The 21,224-nt window shown below is 32.6% G+C and overlaps 1 protein-coding gene across 16 annotated transcripts in view; it reads right to left on the reverse strand.

Moving 5' to 3' along the window:
• Positions 1-21,224, reverse strand: part of ROBO2 (roundabout guidance receptor 2) — a 908,846-nt gene that overhangs the window by 88,832 nt on the left and 798,790 nt on the right. For all 16 annotated transcript variants that reach the window (XM_039337222.1, XM_039337213.1, XM_039337212.1 and 13 more), the window contains 3 exons: positions 17,265-17,389; positions 13,493-13,664; positions 8,222-8,427 (listed from right to left, as the gene is read on the reverse strand). In XM_039337222.1, the coding sequence (XP_039193156.1) occupies positions 8,222-8,427; positions 13,493-13,664; positions 17,265-17,389 (503 nt within the window). The remainder of the gene's footprint in view (positions 1-8,221; positions 8,428-13,492; positions 13,665-17,264; positions 17,390-21,224) is intronic.

The raw sequence follows: 21,224 nt of genomic DNA on the forward strand, positions 1-21,224 counted from the left end.
ACATGGAAATAAGAAATATCAATCCTTTACTTAAAATATTCATTTCTTTTTAAAAATATTTTTGTTGTGAACTAAAAGGGTAGCATTATTCAGAATTATTATAAACTGGAATACAATATTTCACAAGAAATAATTATGTATTTCATTTAGTAAACTGAAATAATTCCTTAATTTTATTTTATATATTTTCAAATTTCCATCCCAACCTATGTCCCACATAACTACTATCACTAGCTTAAAGTTATAATTTTAAAGGGGAAATAATATTATACTTAATTTTGCACTTAACAAAAACTTTAATAAGGATCAGTGATAATGTGTTGAATGTCCTGATTATGTCTAGTAAATTTTTGTTTTATTTCATACTTGAAATAAAATTGTTTTTAAATGGTCTATATCAGGAAGTACAATGCAAGGGCAAAATTATACTTTTTGATTTTAAATCATAAACATTTTCTGCTTTCTTAAACCATCAGATTTAACATTTTTTTTCAAGACTCAGAAAAAAAATCAATTTTAAAGGTTTGTTTTTGTAAGTATTTGAGGATAATCAAGTAATTAATCTTGCATTCTTTTTTGTAAAAGAGCTCAATACAGTATATATAGCATTCTTATTTTTTTGTTTAGTTCCTCATAAAAATCTGTGAGGTACGTTGAGCTGGCACAGGTTTGATTTACTGTAAACTTACCCTCTAGGACTTAATGAACATTCATTATACCATATTATTTTGTAAGCTTAAAAGTTTTGCACTTTTTCAGCTATTACTTTCTCAATAAGGAAGATCTTTTATCATCACAAGTGATTAATGGACTTGCTAGATTGAGCAATATTTAGCTGTCTCTATAGATGAATAGAGACCAATTGCCTGCAAACATCTAACATGTAAATGCTTGCCAGAAGCCATTAATTAAGTCAGAAAGTTAGTTTGAAATCATGAAGTTTTCATCTTTAACTGCTGCTTTCAAATTGTTGGAAAACCATGACTATTCAAGTACATTGTTAATCTACCTCCAACATTTATTTCCTTCAACTGTGTAAGAGAAAACTGTTTATTCAAATAATTGTATTTCTCAATTATATAATTGCTTGTGTACATAATTATTTAATCAAATATATAGGCCACCTCAGTTGAGGTTGCAACTGGAGGAATGAATACTGTATATAGCATACTTTTCAGTGTATGCATTTGATATAAATTATAAACTGTATAACAATTCACACAATACCAATTAAACAGCGTATTTATGTGTATATATATATATATATATATATATATATATATATATATATATATCTTAAACAGTAGATAGATAGATAGATAGATAGATAGATAGATAGATAGATAGATAGATAGATGGAAGTTTTATATTTAGTTACAGTGAATCCACATTGAGAATTTTAGAGTTGGTTTCACTTTTGATTGCGCCGATATTATGTATCCAAAAAACATGTTCTTTGAGGAGTTTACAACCCTTGGAGTTCTGATTTGTTTGGGTTCATTAGAGGGAACCATGACACTAATATCTTATACTTATTCCTTCAAAATCATAAGTAGTAAGTAACAGCATTATTCTACCAAGAAAATTATTTGGCTTGTTTCTGAAGGCTTTTCAGTTTTATAGTAATGTGGAGCTAATACTGCAAAACTTGCCATAGGTAGGTATGTATATGTAGAAGAAGAGATATAATAATAGTGGCTTTATGTTTAGGTCACATGTGCTGTTACTGATTTGTTGTTTAATTGCTGCTTCTCAGTTGCTCGGTTCACTTTTGTCACCTAATCCTATATTTTTTGTAGTAACAAAGTGGACAGACTCAAACTTATAAACAGCCACTTTTATTTCTTTTTATATTTACTCTCTACAGCAGACAAGATTCAGTTTAGCACATTTATCAGCAGGCCATATTTTAATTTCCCACATTTATTTACTTAATAACTATTTTAAAATACACATTTTACATTACATTCATATTCATAATTTGTGAGTAAGTAATAATTGTTCACACCATTTCTCCTATCAGTCACAAATATTATGGTCTTGATTAATTAATTTTCAGATTTATATGATCCATTAAATCATATCATTAATTTAACATTTGGTAGGGATAAGTTCTCCATGAACAACACAAAATATCATCTACATCAGGGGTGTCAAACTGCCGGCCCGCAGGCCAGATGCGTCATGCTGAAACCGCGCCCACCCCATTGCTGACAATGGCAAAAAAATCGCAATACATCATGACATGTCACGTGACGTTGTGAGTTTGATACCCCTGATCTACATTCTCAAATAAGCATACTCTGAATTCTCCAAGAGCACATGCCTTTAGCATCAACAGAAACTTTCCTAACATTTTTATATGTTACAAAGGAATCATTGCATATTCCTGGATTACTCTTGGTTCAATGATGAATTATTTGGTAAGTATTCTCTTTATTTTCATGCATGCTGTACTTCCATATTACAAATTTCTTACTTTATTTACCAACCAACTTTAATTTTACATACATGCAAGAATTCCATGATTCAAACTGTTTTACCTTGTCACCTTCTCCAATTCAGCAAGTGTATAATATTTTTCCCATATTGATATATTTATTAACATTCTGTTGAAGAGCAATAATCTATTTTATGCAACCTGAGGACAGCATAAATTGTACTACCAAATTTTGCTAATTGTCATTTTGTATATACGTAGAGTTAAAATTCTGTTAGAACACCTTCCTAGGTACATTTAACAAACCTATCCCCTGATAGCTATGAATTATTTTTTAAAAAACAAGGGTATAAAAATGATATTCCCACAGTTTCAAAAATGAAACCGAGTAATTCAAATTGTCAACTGTAGAAGTACAAAGCATAAAAAGCTGATTTAAAGGAGGCCATTACCAGAGAGAGACTACTATGAAATCCTAAAGATTGGAATAAACAAAATGAGCAAGCATTATATACTACACATATATTAATAGCAGGGTAAAATAGGTATACTTAACAAATTAGAAAATAGAAAAGGGGGACTTATCCTGGAATTTCTAAAACAGACATTCAAACACAAGGCCCATGAAGTGGTTTCATGTGGCCCGTGAAGCCATCCTGGAAATAGTGAGGGAATGGTCCCTGCTGCCTTGGCCCTGGCCCAGGCTGGCTGGGAGCCAATGTACAATTTTGTGGTGGCCATCTATGCTGAAACACATTCAGTCTTAGCTCCACAAGGCCATCTGGAAATAGTGAGGAACCAGTCCCGGTTGTGTCGGCCCAACTCCCTGGGTGCATGCTGGGGAGGTGTCACCCTTTGCAAGGAATGAAGAAATGCACCATCACCGGGAAGTGGCCAGCAAATGGCCTCGCCTACTTCACATATCCGGCTTGATGGGCTCTAGGGTTCGGCAGGCAGCGGGGTGCTCTCCTCACAGTGCCAAGAGGCTGAGCTGGGTGGTGCGAATCTGATGAGAAGTGCAATGCTGCCTAGCCCCCAGCCTGCCCAGTTTCAGCAGGCAGAAAGGTGCAAAGTTGGCGAGCTTCACACCGCCCGGCTCCACCTCTCAGTGCTGTGAGGACAGCACCCCGCTGCCTGCCAAAACTACGCCCACCCAGTAGGCCACACCCACTCCATTCATGCCCACCCAGTAGGCCGCACCGACCCTGGCCACACCCAGCCAGCCCGAGGGTAACCGCAATGCTGATGCAGCTCTCAATGAAATTGAGTTTAACACCCCTGTTCTAAAAGAACAAGAGTGAATAATAAGTTGTTTTAAATAAAACTACATCAGATAAAACTTGGGAAAGGCAAAGACATTCAAGAATGTATAAATGCTGTCTTGAACAATTGCACAGGATTATGGACAAAGGATAAACATGTGGCAGGTTGAGGCAGAATTAACATTAGAATTTGTTAAAGGAAGGCTTGTAATGAATTGTGGAGAAAATAATGATCAAGATAAAGAGACAGTATTAAAGTCTAGAAATACTAGATCTGGATGAGACTTGGTCTGAGGCTTCTATGAAGCACTTCCTTGATATTTCCTCATGCGCTTCTTGGTGATACATTAAACATTGCATCAAGTTGTTTTGCTGGCCATTTCCAGTAAAATAGCTAGATAAGGCAAAGCAAAGTACCCTGTGCTTTTTTTTGCTAGTTTTTATTTGTGGTGCTCAGGCAAAGAGTTTCACTTTTCTAGGACAAGGTGTTGCCTTAAAATAGATTGCTGAGAGATAAGGCAGTTTTGCAAAATGGCACTTCTAAAACAGAGGTCCCCAGCCTTTGGGACACCAGGGATCAGTTACGTGGAGAGAGGTTTTTCCGTGGACCGGAGGGGGCATGGTTTTGTGTGCTGCCTGCATCCTTTGCTTGTTTGTGTGGCCTGGTTGCTTGCATGCCGAGGCCCGGTACTGGTCCATGGACCGGGAGGTTGGGGATCCCTGTTCTAACAGATACCAGAGTATATAGAAAAGAAACTAGAAATTAGAAATAGAAATTTCTTTCCTTTTAAAAGATATTTTTTGTCACTGAGCTGGTTAACAGAGTAAAATAGTATGATTTTACTTAAAGATTGATTAAAATTGGTTGCCAGGACCTTTACAAATAAATAGTTGCACTGAAAGCATATAATAAAAGAAAATGCATTCAAATTTGGGATCATATTTTGAACACCAATATTCAAAAAGCATTTTGGAACAAAGCTGTGCATATTCAAAAGCTGGGTTTTGAAATACATGGAACTTTATTTTGAATAAACTGTCTTTTTCTTATTAGCTGCTTTGAAAACTGTTCCAAATTGTCTTGTCATGCATATGACTGCACAGTCATTTTCCTTCACTTTTTCTCAACTATTTTAATAGATTACTTTAAAGTCATGACAGATGAGGCATTTGAAAAATGTATAGCTTGACAAATAATTGTAATTGGTGCAAACTTCAGTTACAATATGGGTAACCATAGGAAATTTACAGGAAGAACTTCAATCTTAGAAAAAAAAATACATGGAATACAGCTTCAGGAAAAAAGCAGCATAGCACATTAAAATGTAGTTTAAAGAAAAAATATAGCCTTAGTCAGAAATGATGGATGTTGATTGCTTCAGGTCAATCATAAAAATATTGTGATAATGTTGCAGAACAGATCTACAAATCTGATATTTTTTTTAAAAAAATAAAATTCCGTATGAGCTTTGTTTTTTACTTTAATAAAAGTAATTTTAAAATATACAGCTATAGCAATATATTAGAATGTAAAGTGCACAGGTGTGGTCAAAGAACTGAATAAAATGTGCCATATTAGACAATACAACAATGGAAAGAACACTAGTTGATTATAGTAAGCAAATAAACTAAGAAAAGACTACAACTTATTGATTAAAATACAGATTAAATTTTGATTTTGAAGGAATCTGAAGAATTTAACTGAAATCTATAATGACAGAAGCAGAAAAAGAATAAGCTGTTCAACAAACAGAAGAAACATCACAAAGATAAAAGATACATGGAATGCTGAGACATCTGATAAGGGCATTCAACTTAAGCATAGAATAAGTAAAGATAAACCTCCTGTGCATTTTCTCATAAAATCATTAATAGTAAAGTTACTGAACTTGAAAGAAATTGCGTAGGGAAGCCAAAAACCTGGAAATTGGCAGCAGCAGCAGAAATAAAATCCATGTACAATAAACAGATATGGGAACACACTTTTCTTCAACTTAATGGAAAATATATGTGAATATTTAAAGAAAACTATACTACAGATGGCATTATGTTCTGTAAACATTTCTGCCTGCTTTAATTAGTCAAAAACAGGTATTTATGCTCATGCACATTCTGAAAAATCTCTTTTAAATCAAATCTAAAGTTCAGCCTATTCTATAAGTATTTACTTTATATGTCCATATGGGTGCATATATGCTCTTGGGTAAACATATGAATTTATAAAAAATAGTTATCGAAAGATGAATGCAAATTTTTAAAAGAAACACTTAAGAACTAAAACCCTCTGCCGGAGCCTTTTTGCAAAATGATTTATTTATTTATTTGAGACATAAAGTGCCTTTCGGTTTTGCAAGCACTCAAGACAACTAACACAAAATAATAATAAATGAAACTAGTATTTATATAAAAATCATTGGGATGCTTATTCTAGTTTGTGCAGATAATTGGGTAACATGCTTTGAATAAATAGAATTTAATGAAAATATTAAAGATTTGGAAATTAAGAGCCAGAAAAACATAAGAAAGTTCCTTGAATCAGTTCACTATCTCATGTATGTTGGAAAGGAAAGTTGTAAATATGTATCATTCATGAGTTAGTTGTGGATGAGTTAAAATGTTATCATGTGCAGCAACTGAAGATAGGAAAATAAATACAAGGATAACTATTTTGTAGCTAAACAACAGTATTTTTGTTTCTCAACCTAAAAGTGGGATTTATCATATGTTGAGGTAATTACTGATATGTTTTACTATTTAGTCTTGCCTACCAGTAAACTTGTCTCATTTCAATTTTCTCACATGCTCCATACCTATTATTTAATTTTATATTTATACATTAATGTTCAAAAATTTTCTTCTCTTTATTGAATAAAATATTTTTTGTAACAGTTCCTGAGTATTTTATAATTAATTAATGTATTTACTTGAATGGCAATTTTGCATATTGTAATAAAATTGTTTGATTCCAGTTTGTAAATGAAAAGGACCTATAAACCTTTATATAGTACACAACTTTCTAATAGTTTAAATGCACGGCTACTATTTACAGTATGTACAATTGTTTACAGAGACAAAATGAGGACACATTGAATATGGCAGGTACAAAGATGGAACACCATTGGTGAACTTTGTAATGTCTCCTTTGACAAATGACAGCTTCCAACAGGGAAAAAAACAGCATCAAAAATTTTCTGTAGCCAAACTAATAATATTTCTGTTCTTGCTATTGATTAATTGCATTTATTGAGTCTTTAACTCTGCTCTTTTGATTTTTAGGAATATTCAACTCTGGAGCCTTCAAAGGTCTCTCAAAAATATTCATCTTTCTTTCCTGTAAGTACTTTATAGCTGATTTGGAGATATATATTGCAGATTGTTACCTTAATGAAAAATCCAATCACTTTTCACCTCAATTCTTCAGTGGTTATGGGACAAAACATATTTGAGCATTTAGTTGAATGCATTTTCCTTCCACCCATGCAATATTTCCTATATTACTGGCTTAATATAGTTTATTAACTAACTAATTATTATAGTTTATTAAATAACATCTCCGTATTTAATGGTTGATGATATGTTCCTTCCAGCAAATGCTTTGCTCTTTTTACCTCAAAATGTTTCTTTCCTTCCTTAAAGATGTGCACCAAGAATTCAGTTTTTGTTTCATATTGTCCAAATTTTGCTCCACAATATTTCAAGTTCACAAATTTCTTTTGTATAGTTTAGAAAATCATTTTTGTGATAAAGTTGGACAATGAATTTCATTTTGTCAACTGTTCTGTGCAGATCATTGTTGTATAACTAACATTTATTTTGGTTATACTGAATTTGTGGATAACTATTCAGTGTCAGCTATATTTTTCGTCAGATCATCTGCATTAAACTGTAGTTCTGTTCTGCAGATACAGTATAAACAAAATTTGAGCAGTTCTAGTGGAGATTATTTTTTACCTTTTTAACTATTGCCTTGATTTCAACACATCCATTAACCCATTTACTTTTCTTAAAAGTTAAAATTGCTAGTCAGAAAGCTGCTTAGAAGATGTCATAGCTGTTGAAAGTAAATATAACAAAATCAAAACCTAAAAGTTTGTGAGATAGAATATTTGTTACCTATAGAATTTTCTTTACCTGGATAATGCACAATAGACCTAGAAATTCAATTTTGTATTAAAACCTAATTAAAAAATTCACCTATAGAAAGAACAAGAAAAGAGGCATCAATAATAGAAGAGCAGCAGCAGCAGCACTTAATTAACAGGAAGATTGTTCAAAATTCTGCATTTGCCATATGCACAGTTTTTCTTATTTGGAGCTTGTAAACAACTACACAGACATAATAACTATGCATTTACATTGGAACAAATATTTCAGAAATTGTGTCAGCTTCTGTTCATTAACCCAGAGTGCCTAAACTTCTACATGAGATGTACAATCAATAAATAATTAAGCACCTCTCATTTAACTATTACTCTCTTGATTTCAGAAAGGTAAATATGTTGTTACAAAATATACTCACCCGTAAAGGTTTAATTTGCAAAGTTCCTTGATCTTGTATAGATGTCCTTGGATCTCGGCCAAGAAAAGTAAATCCTTCTTTTAACCAGCTGATAACAGGCATTGGGTCACCAGTAGCTTTGCACTTCAGTAAAGCTGTTCCATCTACTGCCAATGTCTGGTTTACAGGTCCCTGGAGAATGATGGGTGGAGGCCTATCTGTTAAAACTGAATTTAAATATATATATGTGCATATATTAGTAGATATCCTTTAATATTCAGACTCAGATGCCACTATTTTGAAAACCATTTTCTACAAAATTATATTAGTAGTTGCTAAGAGCCAGTTCATTGTAGTAGTTAAGGCACCGGATTAGAAACTGGAAGACCATGCACTCTAATACCACTTTACGCACAAAGTCAGTTGAGCGATCTTGGGCTAGTCACACCCTCTCAGGCTTGGCAAGAAGACAATGGAAAACCACTTCCGAAATCTTGCCTGTAAAACTGTAGGAACTATTCAACAATGACACAGACACAGACATCCCCTAAACACCACTGAAGATGTTACCTAGCCTAGTAATGAAATGTTCAGAAACCAACCCACAAGCCAGGAGAACGAACCTTCACCCTCACTTCCAGAATGTTTTCTGAATGTACAAGATGCATTACAAAGTTAAGAACATCATACATTCTATTACAGTTTATATAAAACTATATATCCACTCTGTAGATTTCTGGGGAATGCCAAGTATGTTTTTCATACCCATAGCCTTCTGGATTAATAGATACATTGAGAAACTAACAAGCTATTTATTAAAATTTATGTAAGCCATCATTAAGAAAATCATTAAGTCATTCAGAAAATGACTTTGAACAAAGATGTAAAATATATTTATATGCTTAAATTACAGTATTAAAAATGTGCTTTAACATGTAAGCTACTTATATATTTCATTTTGCAACTGAGCTATCTCATATATAAGGAATATATTAATGTTTATTTTCTTGCAAGCTATTTTTATAAAAGAAATATTGTAAGATTGTTCATTGTTTTTAAGTTAATTGTATTGTAATTTTTTATTATTGTTGCTTCAGCCTTCTTTTGGTAGAATGAGGACCCAGATTATTAGGGTCAATATGCTGACTTTAAACAGTTTAGAGAGAGCTGTAAAGCACTATGAAGCGCAATATAAGTCTAAATGCTATTACTGATGTTACTCAGAAAAAAGGAATAAAACAAAACTAAGTATAAAGAAAACTGTAATTGATTTATTTAGTAATGATTAAATATATCATTCTTTTTATTGATTAAAACAATGAAAGTTGCATATGTCCTTTTCAAAAGAGCAGCTGAGTCATGTTGAAATTTAAGAACTGTAAAATTGATTATGTGTAAATGAAACTGAATATTAATACATTTGTAGAATGTGATAATCACATCACTGTGACTTGTTAATATATTTGCTACTCTTTAAGGGGCCACAAGTCCTTTTGTTTATCTTATGTAAGTAATTATTTTCAAAATGTGTTCAAGCATTTAATATGGAAATTCATGTATTGTATATATTTATACAAAATCTGGCATCTTCTGGCCAGGAAGCTTTTAAATACTTTATTTATGTTATCATTTAAAGGATTAGAATTATTTCAACAGCAAAACCTAATTAATTGACAAAGATATTTTCTTTTTAAAGAAAAACTATTGAAATATGTATTATAATGGACAATATATATGTGTGTGTGTGTGTGTGTGTATGTTTGTGTGTAGGTCTTTGGTTACTCGGGTTTTCTCCTGCGTCAAATTGGAAGTGTCTTGGCGACGTTTCGACGAAGTCCCATTCGTCATCTTCAGGCTGATGTTTTCGGCTTCTTGCTTCCAGGAGCAAGAAGCCGAAAACACCAGCCTGAAGATGACGAATGGGACTTCATCGAAACGTCGCCAAGACACTTCCAATTTGACGCAGGAGAAAGCCCGAATAACCAAAGATCTACATACAAACACCCACAAAAACCTCAGAAAACAAATATATATATAAAATCTTACATAAAGTCTGCCTAAACTGTTAAAGCAAGTGTCAGTACTGCTTATTGTAAACAGCATTTTAATATTGTTGTGCAAACAAAGAAGGAAATATATATATGTATTTTAGAGTTTTTTATGCTTCAGTGATGGAGCAAGGAAATAAAGCATATTCCATAGACATTTTCATTCAATTTCAAAACTATTTAATGTAATATTTTCTAAACCCTGCTCAGACATTGGTACAGATTGCGGTTACTATAAATGTTGATTTGTTTTCACAGATTAATAAAATTTGTCTGCAAAATTATTTTATTTTACATGTTTTCTAGTAGTTCCATAAAATTCTAGTAGATAGAAAAGCTAAACGAAATGTTATCCTTATTATATGAAATTCTTTATATTATATTTTCAATGAATTCCATCTTTAAAAAATGACAGTAAGTGGCTATAGAAATCAAATCAAATAAAATAAAATAAAAAGATAAAAGCAACAGCTATTAACCCAGATGAGTTTGTTATTTTAAATTTGTTTTTAACATTTAACATGCTGGGAATCAATCGGCATATAAATTTAATAAACCATAAATAAAAATTAAGATAGGTTGTTGTTTGTGTTCCATAGAAATAAATCCTGCAAGAGAATAAAATCCTTCATGAAGGAAGGAGTTGTTTTAACTCATGGGTCTAATTTGACTTATTCTCTTCACATCCTATTGAATTTAAGCTTTCTACCACCACCATTTGCATGTCATGTCCTCTTGACCAGGAACTGAATGCACTGTTTATTTCAATCAAAGCTGAACTACTTATTAGCGAGTGAAATACTACTACAGAAACACAGGCACATATTTTAAAAACACTGCTTTTCCATTAGTTTTAAATGTCTATTTAATCATATAAAAATGAACTGCATCAAAATGAATCATTTTGTCATAAAGAATGAAAAAAGGCAATATTTAAAGTGGGAACAGGACAATAATTAGTACTCAGGATTTAGCTGCATACTTTTAAAAATATAACAATAAAAAACAAATTTTCTTTCTTTTTCAATCAGGCATTATAGTATTTTGAGAAAAGAAAGCCCTGTTTTATTCCACCAAAAAATGCTGCTGAACTGTTATCTATAAATCATGACGAATATCTGCTTGTGAAAAGCCAGATAATTTCAAATTAGCCTGGCTATTTTTTAATGAAACCTCTGAGTATCTACAGAACTTATGAAACAAAATCTTTAATGCAACATTTTTAATGGTAAAAATTCTACAATCTGCCAAAAGATATTTAATAAGATTGCAAAAACAGATGGTTCAGAATGCCCTGAAATACTAATCAATTTTGCATTGAATTATTTTAATATTAATGACAAAACATAAACATTTGGGAGAAAAATTCAAATGATGAATGCTTTCTTAAAAAAATATTATAAACATATAAAATAAAATATACAATATACTATAAAGGTAATTTATCGAAATGTTTGACAACCTTGCTAAATGCACCTCAGTGATTTTTGTTTTACACTTGAATTGCAGATACTCAAATAACTCATGAAGAGAGTGATTCATACTTAAACTATTTTTTAAACTGGCTTTCCTAAATAACTGCCTCAATCTTCTTTCACTGCAGTTTTCATTTCAAGGATTAACCACTACTTTAAATCCTGATAATTCCCCCCCCCCAAAAAAAATATTGAGATCATATTTTTAAAATCTCTCAGTAGAAATTATATGGTATTTAAGCTGACTTAGAAATTGCAAATATTGCAATGCAAAGTGCTATAAAAAGGAAGTGTGTTAACTATCCATATTTCTAAGTAAAGGACCAGAAATTCAGCTGTTAAAATTGACGTATCCCTATTAATTTTAATAGGAAAAGTCTGATTTTACCTTAATATCTAGGCCTGAATAACTTGCAACTCATGCCTGTCAGCCTGTAGGACAGTGAAGGAAATTAACTTCATTTTTCTGCTTGTAAATTATACCTTTCAGAATAAAACCAATAGGAGGTTATGTATCACCTTACATATAATATATAGTGGGCTGCTGGATTTCCTACAGCATCAACAGTGTCACAACAAATAGATTTCCTTATTTATCACATTTAGATATAATTCAGGGATATTATATTCATATAATTTTTTTAACTATGGCTTATTGACAGTCCACTACACAGATATAAAAATACCCAAGGCATATGTGGACTTTTCAATTTTACAATTTCAGTTTTTATATTTTCTTAGCATAAATGTGTGGGATTATTATTACGAACTTTATGAACTTCATATAAACAGTGGAAGTTTATATAATGATATAGAACATCAGGGATATATTTAGATATTTTAGATATTGATTATTATATTATAGTATATTATTTTATATACAGGTAGTTCTCATTCAATTACTGTTACTGTTACCGTACACTTGGTTGTTAAGCAAAAGTGAAAATTACATGACCACAACTTATGATTTCACTCCAGTTTTCCTTTGTTTTTTACTATTTCCTTCAGCAGATCTGGGTTTGCTTCTGTCTCTCTTTAAAAATATTTTGGTATGGTGTAAATAAGCAAGAGGAAAGAGGTGCTGGAAAGGACATAACTGTGGGGCATAGTTGTTAAGCTGTTTTTAGTATGGTTGTAACTTTGGTCATTAAATGAGGCAGATACTAAGTAACAACCACTTATATATTAGGCTCATTACGTTATATAAAAAATTCTCCCTCTCACCTGATAGTCATTTTGCTAAAAGAGATTTTATACTCTTTCTGAAAAGTACTTTCTGACTAAGAATCAATTGACTTGGTATAATTCATTGTGTCCAAAATAATTTATACCCCTTTGTCATGGGATATGTGTATGTATGTGTATATTTCCTGTAAAAAATTGCATGTAGGATTTCACTTTGGACTAAAGCTACTTGCAAATTTAGAATTATATAATATGGGGATTACTTCTAGTTTAGTTCTTCCAGTAATTAAGTACTTTCAGTAGCTATTAAAATAAATACAATAGGAAATAATTATCTGCATATGAGACGTTCTAAAGAATCTCCAATTATCTAGACATTTGTCAGAGTGGGTGAATGAGAGAACAGGGTATTTGATTTCAATTATTCTTGTCTTGGTAGCTTCTTATTTAAACTGCCCTAACTGCCTTTTGGTCAATCCAAATAATTAGTTTAGATCTACAAACAATTCATGACTTGGAATCATAAACATATATAAAACAATATATAACAATAATAACAATATATCATGAAGATCATTTCTTACCATCTGTAACTTCCAACTGAGCCTTTGCTAAGATACTTCCAGCAACTGTGAGTGCTTGACAGATGTAATATCCTGCATCAGCCCGCTGAATATTTGTGATAGTAAGATCTCCAGTTGGTGACACAGAATACCTGGCATTAGGCTGGAGAGGCTGATTCGGAAATAGAAGATTCTGTAGAGGTAATGCAAATCATTTAGTTCAAAGCTGAATCACTAAAGATTTTCTAAGTCAGGGCTTGTCAACCAGTGGTACGGGTACCACCTGTGGTACATTGGCACCTGGCAGGTGGTACGCGACCATGCTAGAAAAGTGGTAGTGGGGAATGAGCTGAACCAGTGGCAGCATCACACAAGCCTGAGCGAGAGATGGCTGGAGCTGCAGGGCTGTCAGGGCTCAGCAGAAGGGCCAGGATCAACGCCAGGCTCTAGCTGGAGCTCAGCGCTGATCCTGGTGCTTCTGCTGAGCCCTGAAGAACCACCAATCAGCTGGAAAGCAGACTCATTCTGGCACTTCTGCTGAGCTCTGAAGAAGCGCTGATCAGCTGGAATGTTGCAGCATCTCCAGGGTCTTGTGATTTACATTCAGATGCTTGGCAACTGATTCATATTTATGATGGTCACCGTGTCCTAGGGTCATGTGAAGTGACCAAAACCTGCTGCAACCACCCAGCAGATGGGGGGAATAAAAACCAAGCACCCCCCCACCCAACCCCCTCTGCCAATCCTCAACAGAAATGCTCACAACAATGAAAACCTTGGACAGGAGGAAGAGCGAGGCCGGGCGGTGTCTTGCTCGGCTGTGGCTTGGGGGGCACTTTTTTTAGTGCCATTGTAACTTTGAACAGTCACTAAGTGAACTGTAGTAGTCGAGGACTACCTGTACTTTATCCTTTTTTGGGGGGGGGGTCAAGTTTTTGACATCTTGCTAGGCAACTGGTGGTACTCGGATATTGCCATATCCTAAAAGTGGTACAATGGGTGAAAAGGTTGAAAAGCCCTGTTCTAAGTAACAGCAGCATTCTTCACAATGGGCATATTACTATGTACACATGGTTGTATAACTTCCTATGAGATAAATTGGTGCAATTTTTAATTGGAACTTATTATATATAATTTTTAATATGGTAGGTGCACAGTTTTATTGGAAAATAGGATTTTACTTACTTAAGAAATATTCAGCTAGATATTATAATTTAGGCTATTGGTTTTGTGGAACATTTAAGATGGTTTCCTTAAAGTTCCCAAACACAGCAAAATTTCAGAAATTATTTTAATAATAAACTTTAGAAAAACAAGAAATTACATAAGTAGCTTGGTTAGTAGATATTACATTTCTAAAAAGAAAATTATATTATTTGCCCATATGTATTTAAATAATCAGATGTTAGTGGGTAATTATGATTTTTCAGGAGACTGCCTATAGTAAATTTTATATGTTATTAAATGGTGATGTTGAATATAAGAATTAAATTTTTAAATGTTGGCTGTGTTTTCACATGGATTTCATAAATAATGCATATTTTTAATAACAAATCATAACAGTATGTTCTAATATACACACCCCAAATCTATGGTATGATTTAGTGAATATGGGAATCCAGCCATTAACAACAGAATCAATTATCCAAATACAATACTGTGAAGAACGTGGTTCACTTATTCAAGAATATTGGAAATATACTGCTGAAATCCAACAGAGAATAAAGTATACATATTCTTTAGTATAAAGTTGCTGCATTTTATATAATATATGATTAAAATCTCAATGAAATAGCTACTAAATATAAACAGTTATACTAACTACCATCATGAAAAATCCAGGGACAGTTATTAACTCCTCTCCTATCCAGTTGACAACTCTTAGTAAAAGAGTAAAAAAAAACAATCCAATATAAGAATGCCTTAAAATTTACGTTACTAGGCTAATATAAGTTACAGAAATCTACATGATCATAAGAATATGACCATGATTATACAAGACAATAGAGTTTGCTTTTCCTTTCTTTCTTTCTGAGGGAGGAAATGTAAAATTAATGACAACTGGGTACACAGAATAAAATAATAATAATTTATATATCCAATTTAGGCAAAGCTGAAGTAATATGCCTTTACTATTCATAATAAAATGCAATGACAGGACTTTTAAACATTTAAAAGGTTGATATCTCCCTACAAAGAGCAGACATTTTTATATTAGAGTGGAAACATTAACCTGGTTAACCTCTGTTGCTTTATTGAAGCTCAATTAAGAAAACAACATGTGGGAATAATGAATCACATTGAACTATGTTTCAAGGTTTGATTATAAACAACTGAGGTATCAATTTTTATGTTACATTTATTTGCCAAAAAGAGAACATTTAAGCCCTCTGGGAACTTGGTCTCAATATTGTAATTAATTCTACAGGTTTGTAATTAAACAGCTTCAACATGTTACAATCAGTAGGTAACAGCATTCAATTAAAGAAGCAAGATACATTTTCACCTTAAAATGTTTTACCCTTGAAGTAATACCAATGAAAGTGGATAAAAAAGGGTATTAACACTTTTCAATTACACTAAATGACTGTAATCCTGCAAATGATATCCTACTTTAATTAGAAGCTCTTCTCTTTATTACATCATGATGGATGTCCACTTTATTAGATTCAAGTGTGGCACTATAAGCCCACTTTACATAAACATTACCATGTTATTAAGACTTTACAGTAACATATTTAAAATTCTTATTTTAATTTTAAAAATGGCATAAATTTTCTCCTCAAAGAAATTTTCTCAGCAGCAAGCCAAGAATACTTTTCTTCATAATGAAATCAACTTTTAAATTATATGAATCAAGTCCTTCAAATAATGCTCACACTGCACATTGAAGCAAACAACCAAAAAACCTGTCAAGCTTTGAAACAAAGAAAAATGCAATCAATCGTAGGAGGAAATGTTTGATCCACATCTCTGTAATTTTCCAATATACAGTGGTAACATGACACATGAATTATTTATTCAGTTCATAAAGAGTGTCAACTTATACATTTTATAGTTTAACTGATATATAACAAAGAAAATATTTCAGTAGTTCAACCATATGGGTGCATATAAGCTAGCTATCATCCAAAAGATATAGAAATAACTTCCTATTCCATTGAAAGTAGCTGTTGCGGTTTAGATTGTGGAGAACAAGTCTAAATTATTTTCTCCAGTTTGTTAGCAAGACAAAGGGCTAGCATAATATATTTATATTCTGTAAAAACTTAACTGGATAGCAAAATAAATTAATCATGGATATAATGATCCTACTGGATCAATTCAATATGTTTTAAAGTCTTGAAAAATATACTGAATTGATCCAGTAGGATCATTATATCAATGATTAATTATTAAATATTATTATTATTAAATAATAATATTAAATAATTAAATAATTTAATGATTTAATTTAATAATAATTAAATATTATTATTATTAAATATAATTATTAAATAATAATAATAATTTTAATTTGTTTTAAAGTCTTGAAAAATAAATTAAAATTATTATTATTATTTAATTATTACTGCCATTCACAATATTGATATAAATAAATAGGGGAATTGTGCCCCCTTGCTGAGACTGCCTGCAAATTGGAACATAACCTGATAAGTCTTGCAAGTAACATTGTTTTTTTATATGCTTTGAGAAAAACGTTTGTCATGCAAATACCCTTTCTGATACAGTGGTTCTAAAGCCTTGTATATCTCTAGTAATTAAAGAATTAATTCTCATTTAAAGAACTTACCTGGCTGCCTTCTTTTTGCCAAAACACTGCTGGCTGAGGATTTCCTTTAGTTTCACATGGGAATGTTACTGTTCTTCCCTGGGCAACAATCTGATCACGTGGCCTTACCACAAACTGTGGAGGTGCTATGAGGTGAGAAGTAAAAATAGTACATTTAAAGATGAAAAGTTTTAACAGCTATATCAAAAAGTTAAAAGCCATGGTACTTTCAATTTCTGAAATCAACTTTGTCTCACAAGTAAAAATTATAAAAGTTAGCAAGAGCTGAATTGAAGAACAAGGAATACATTTTTTTAAAGGAGCATGTGTACAGCATATCTTGAAGTTTTACTCTGTCAAAATGTGGACCTAGGTCTTGTACAGTACAGATTAGGACCGTAGGGTGACTGTATAAAAATGGAAACTGCAATATAAATTTCTAAGAAATATCTTATAAATTCCATGGCATGCCTCAAACATAGCTCTCCATTGTGAGACTTAGATCAAAACTAAGATTTAGCTATTTTTTAAAATCTATTGGTAAAAGCTAATAGGGCAGATCTATTGGTAACAGCTAATAGGGCAATTTGTTAATAACCCGCAGTAGTGCCAAGTGACAGCAACATTAAGTAGAAGGAGTATGAGTATGAGAAGCTAGAGAAAAGCCTGAAAGAGGAAATAGAGAGGACGTGGAAAGTAAAGACCAAAGTAATCTAAGTGTGGTAAGAGCACTCAGGGCTGTGACTCCTAAGCTGGGAGAGTGGTTCCCACAGCTCCTATATACATCAGAGCTCTAGGTTCAAAAAAGTGCAGTGCTGGGGACAGCTAAGATACTATGCAGAACCCTCAAACTTTCAGGCCTCTGGTAGAGAACTTGAGATTCCTCTTTTTTCATTGGTTGATAGAAGTAGAGACATCCAATGATAGCATAAAAAAACCCTATGATTGCCTGCTTAATCATATCTAATTGCTTTAAATTTAGAATTTTAGTAATCAAGTAATTACATAGAAATTCATTGAAGACATATTCATTAAAAAGATGAATTTGGTTGACATAATATTTGGCTGTATCAAAAGGAATTAATACGAACTGGAAAAAAATAAAGAATTTTATATTTGGAATGCATCTATAAAAGCACAAAAAGGCAAAATTAAGACTATAATTCAAATCTTAAATAAATGTTAATAAGTATTCAAAGTTGCTTGAAAAGCTTATAGTTCAACAGTAGGAGTCCATATGAAACTTGCACGATTTATTAACACAATAATAGGAAATGATGAGTTCCAAACAATACATTTCATTCATACTGTAAGATCTAGAACAAATATGTGCTGAATGTCCTTTCATCTGTAGCAAAATTCTTGTCTATACAAAGCTAAAAGTTTAACTGTATAAGTCTTTTGACTGACTTTGAGAATCATAAATTCATAAGTAAGCTTTTATTCTGAACTGAAAGTAGCTGATGTACTGTCCTATTGTAGACTGCTCTTTCCTGACCATGTGGCTCTTCTAATAATTGTACAGGCATAGGATAGTTAAAAAATACTCATAATTTAATGATCCATTGATTGATGGAGGTAAGTTTTATTGGGACAACTACATATTTCATGTTTGTTTAAAATCAATTTTTGTTTTAATTGCACTGCTCAGAGTTCATGCTGGTATATTGGAAATCATATAGGTTTGTTGAATAGATGTCAAAATAAATAAATAAAATGATTTTTAAAGTGAGTAACAAAGTTACTTGTTTTTAGCATTCAATTTAAACACAAGATCAAAATAATTCTGTCTTGAATAACACTGCAAAATCTCCTCTGTCATACTATCAGTAATCCAAAAATGAATTTTTAGGGGTATTTGTATTTTTGTGTTTCTTATACTATCAGGATGATATTTAAGTTTTAGTTCTATAACCAAAAATGAGAATTTATTCAGAATGCATACTGGATGCATTCAGATACTGTATATCTATCTGTCTATCATTTGACATAAAGTTCGAAAAGTTCAGATTTTTTGGATCTGCATATTTGTCTAGTATGTTTTTTCTTTTGCATTGTCTTCTGCTACATCTGTTTTTGGGTTCACCAGCTTATGTTTTGCGATGTCAGTTAGAATTGGCCTTAGAGACTAGAGGAAAGAAAATAGGTATATGGAATCAGTCCTGAGACTCCTTTTTGGCCTACATGGCAAACTGAATTGTCATATGGCCCTAAATCAGATTATAATTTCAGAGGGAAATACTACATCCACTTATATGTCAATCTGAATCTAGCATGATATACAGCATTGTGTAGTCACATCTAAAAAGAAAAACTGGTTATAGATGAAGAATTTAATAATATATGATGAGTTTATCATTCCTACAATTTTAGCTGCTGAATAACATGTTATGACTTTCTCATTAGATACTCACAGATGTAATCAGTCAAAAGAAAGCGTATTATTTACTGCACCACATGCATGACTGCCCTATTGATCTGGTACCAGGGGCTAAGATCTCATTTGGATGTCTCTACTTTTTATCACAACCTAAGTTGGTAGCCTTGAAGGGATCCATTGATAAAAATGTGAAAATAGATTTTATTTGACCCTTATCATTTCCTGCAGGGGCTACTGTACTGTTCTTTAGAAAAAAATTGTGAGAATCTAGTATCTGCAAAGGTTACTGGCAACTGTATCAGATTATTGTTTATAATCATTACTCTTTGTCATTCATCTCTGAATACCTCTACAATACTAAATGTTTATCAAGTGAGATATTATAGGTTGTACAATTTAATGTGCAAAAGAAAGAGAAATGAATCAAATACAGTGTTTTGCACATACTATGGGCATACTGAATATAGGGTCCTGTCTCCTGGACTGATGAATCCTCTTGCAATTTTCCAGCATCTTATGAAATCTCAGTGTGTTCTGAGATTTTCTGGATCATTATATCATTATTTATATTGATGATATCCTGATGCAGGATATACATGCAGAACATGTATAACATGTCAGACTGATTTACAGAAACTCAGGAAAATCATCTATTTACAAAAGTCACTTAGTGTGAATAGAATTTCTAGGCAATTTTGGTAGTTCCATGGATTCCGATAAGGTGGATGCTATCTTGTCTTGGTAGTCCCCACACACGGATGTACAATGCCTACTGGGCTTTACAAATTATTATCCGTTTTTTATTCTTTGGTTTACTAAAGTCACAGCACCATTGACCAACCTCTTCCAGAAGAACATCATTTTTCAATAAGATAAGAAGGTTCAGAAAGTTTTTGAAACTTTAAAGTCTGCATTTTCTTCTCAGCTTAATCTTTTTCACCCAGATCCACGTCTTTTTGTTATAGAGAGTGACATCTTTGAGGTAGTCTTAGGAGCAGTACTGCCCCAGGCAGACTTGATGCTTCTCTAGTATATTCTCCTGTGACTATTACTCTCAGAAACTGAAAGATGGCTGAGAAAAACAATATCACTGGGATAAGGAACTGCCAGCAATTAAAGCCATTTTTGAAACCTTATGACAATTGCTAGAAGGAGACAGACACACAGTGGAAGGGAGCCAGATACTGAGTGGAAGTCTGTACTGATCACCAGAATCTTGAACATCTTCAAACCACCAGGAAATACTAATCCACTCAACGTTTTTTTTTTTTTGTTCACTTTAGTTTTAGAATCACATCTCTTGCAGCCATAATAGATATGCTGATGCTCTCTCCGGGAAACCAGAATATGAACACTCTGACACTGACTCCCAATCTGCCACTTCAGAAAACATTGTTGGTCCAGTTTTTCAATAATTCTACTATAGGAACTAAAGTAACAGTAATGTCTAGATCAGGGGTGTCAAACTGCCGGCCTGCGGGCCAGATGCATCACGTGGAAGCCGCGCCCAGCCATTGCTGGCAATGGCAAAACCGGCCCGATACGTTGCGCAATGTCACGTGACGTCATGAGTTTGACATGGTCTAGATAGTTATGTACAG

This window comes from Crotalus tigris, unplaced genomic scaffold (assembly GCF_016545835.1).
Source record: "Crotalus tigris isolate CLP2741 ecotype Arizona unplaced genomic scaffold, ASM1654583v1 scf7180000017672.2133156, whole genome shotgun sequence".
In the NCBI taxonomy this organism is placed as follows: Eukaryota; Metazoa; Chordata; class Lepidosauria; order Squamata; family Viperidae; genus Crotalus; species Crotalus tigris.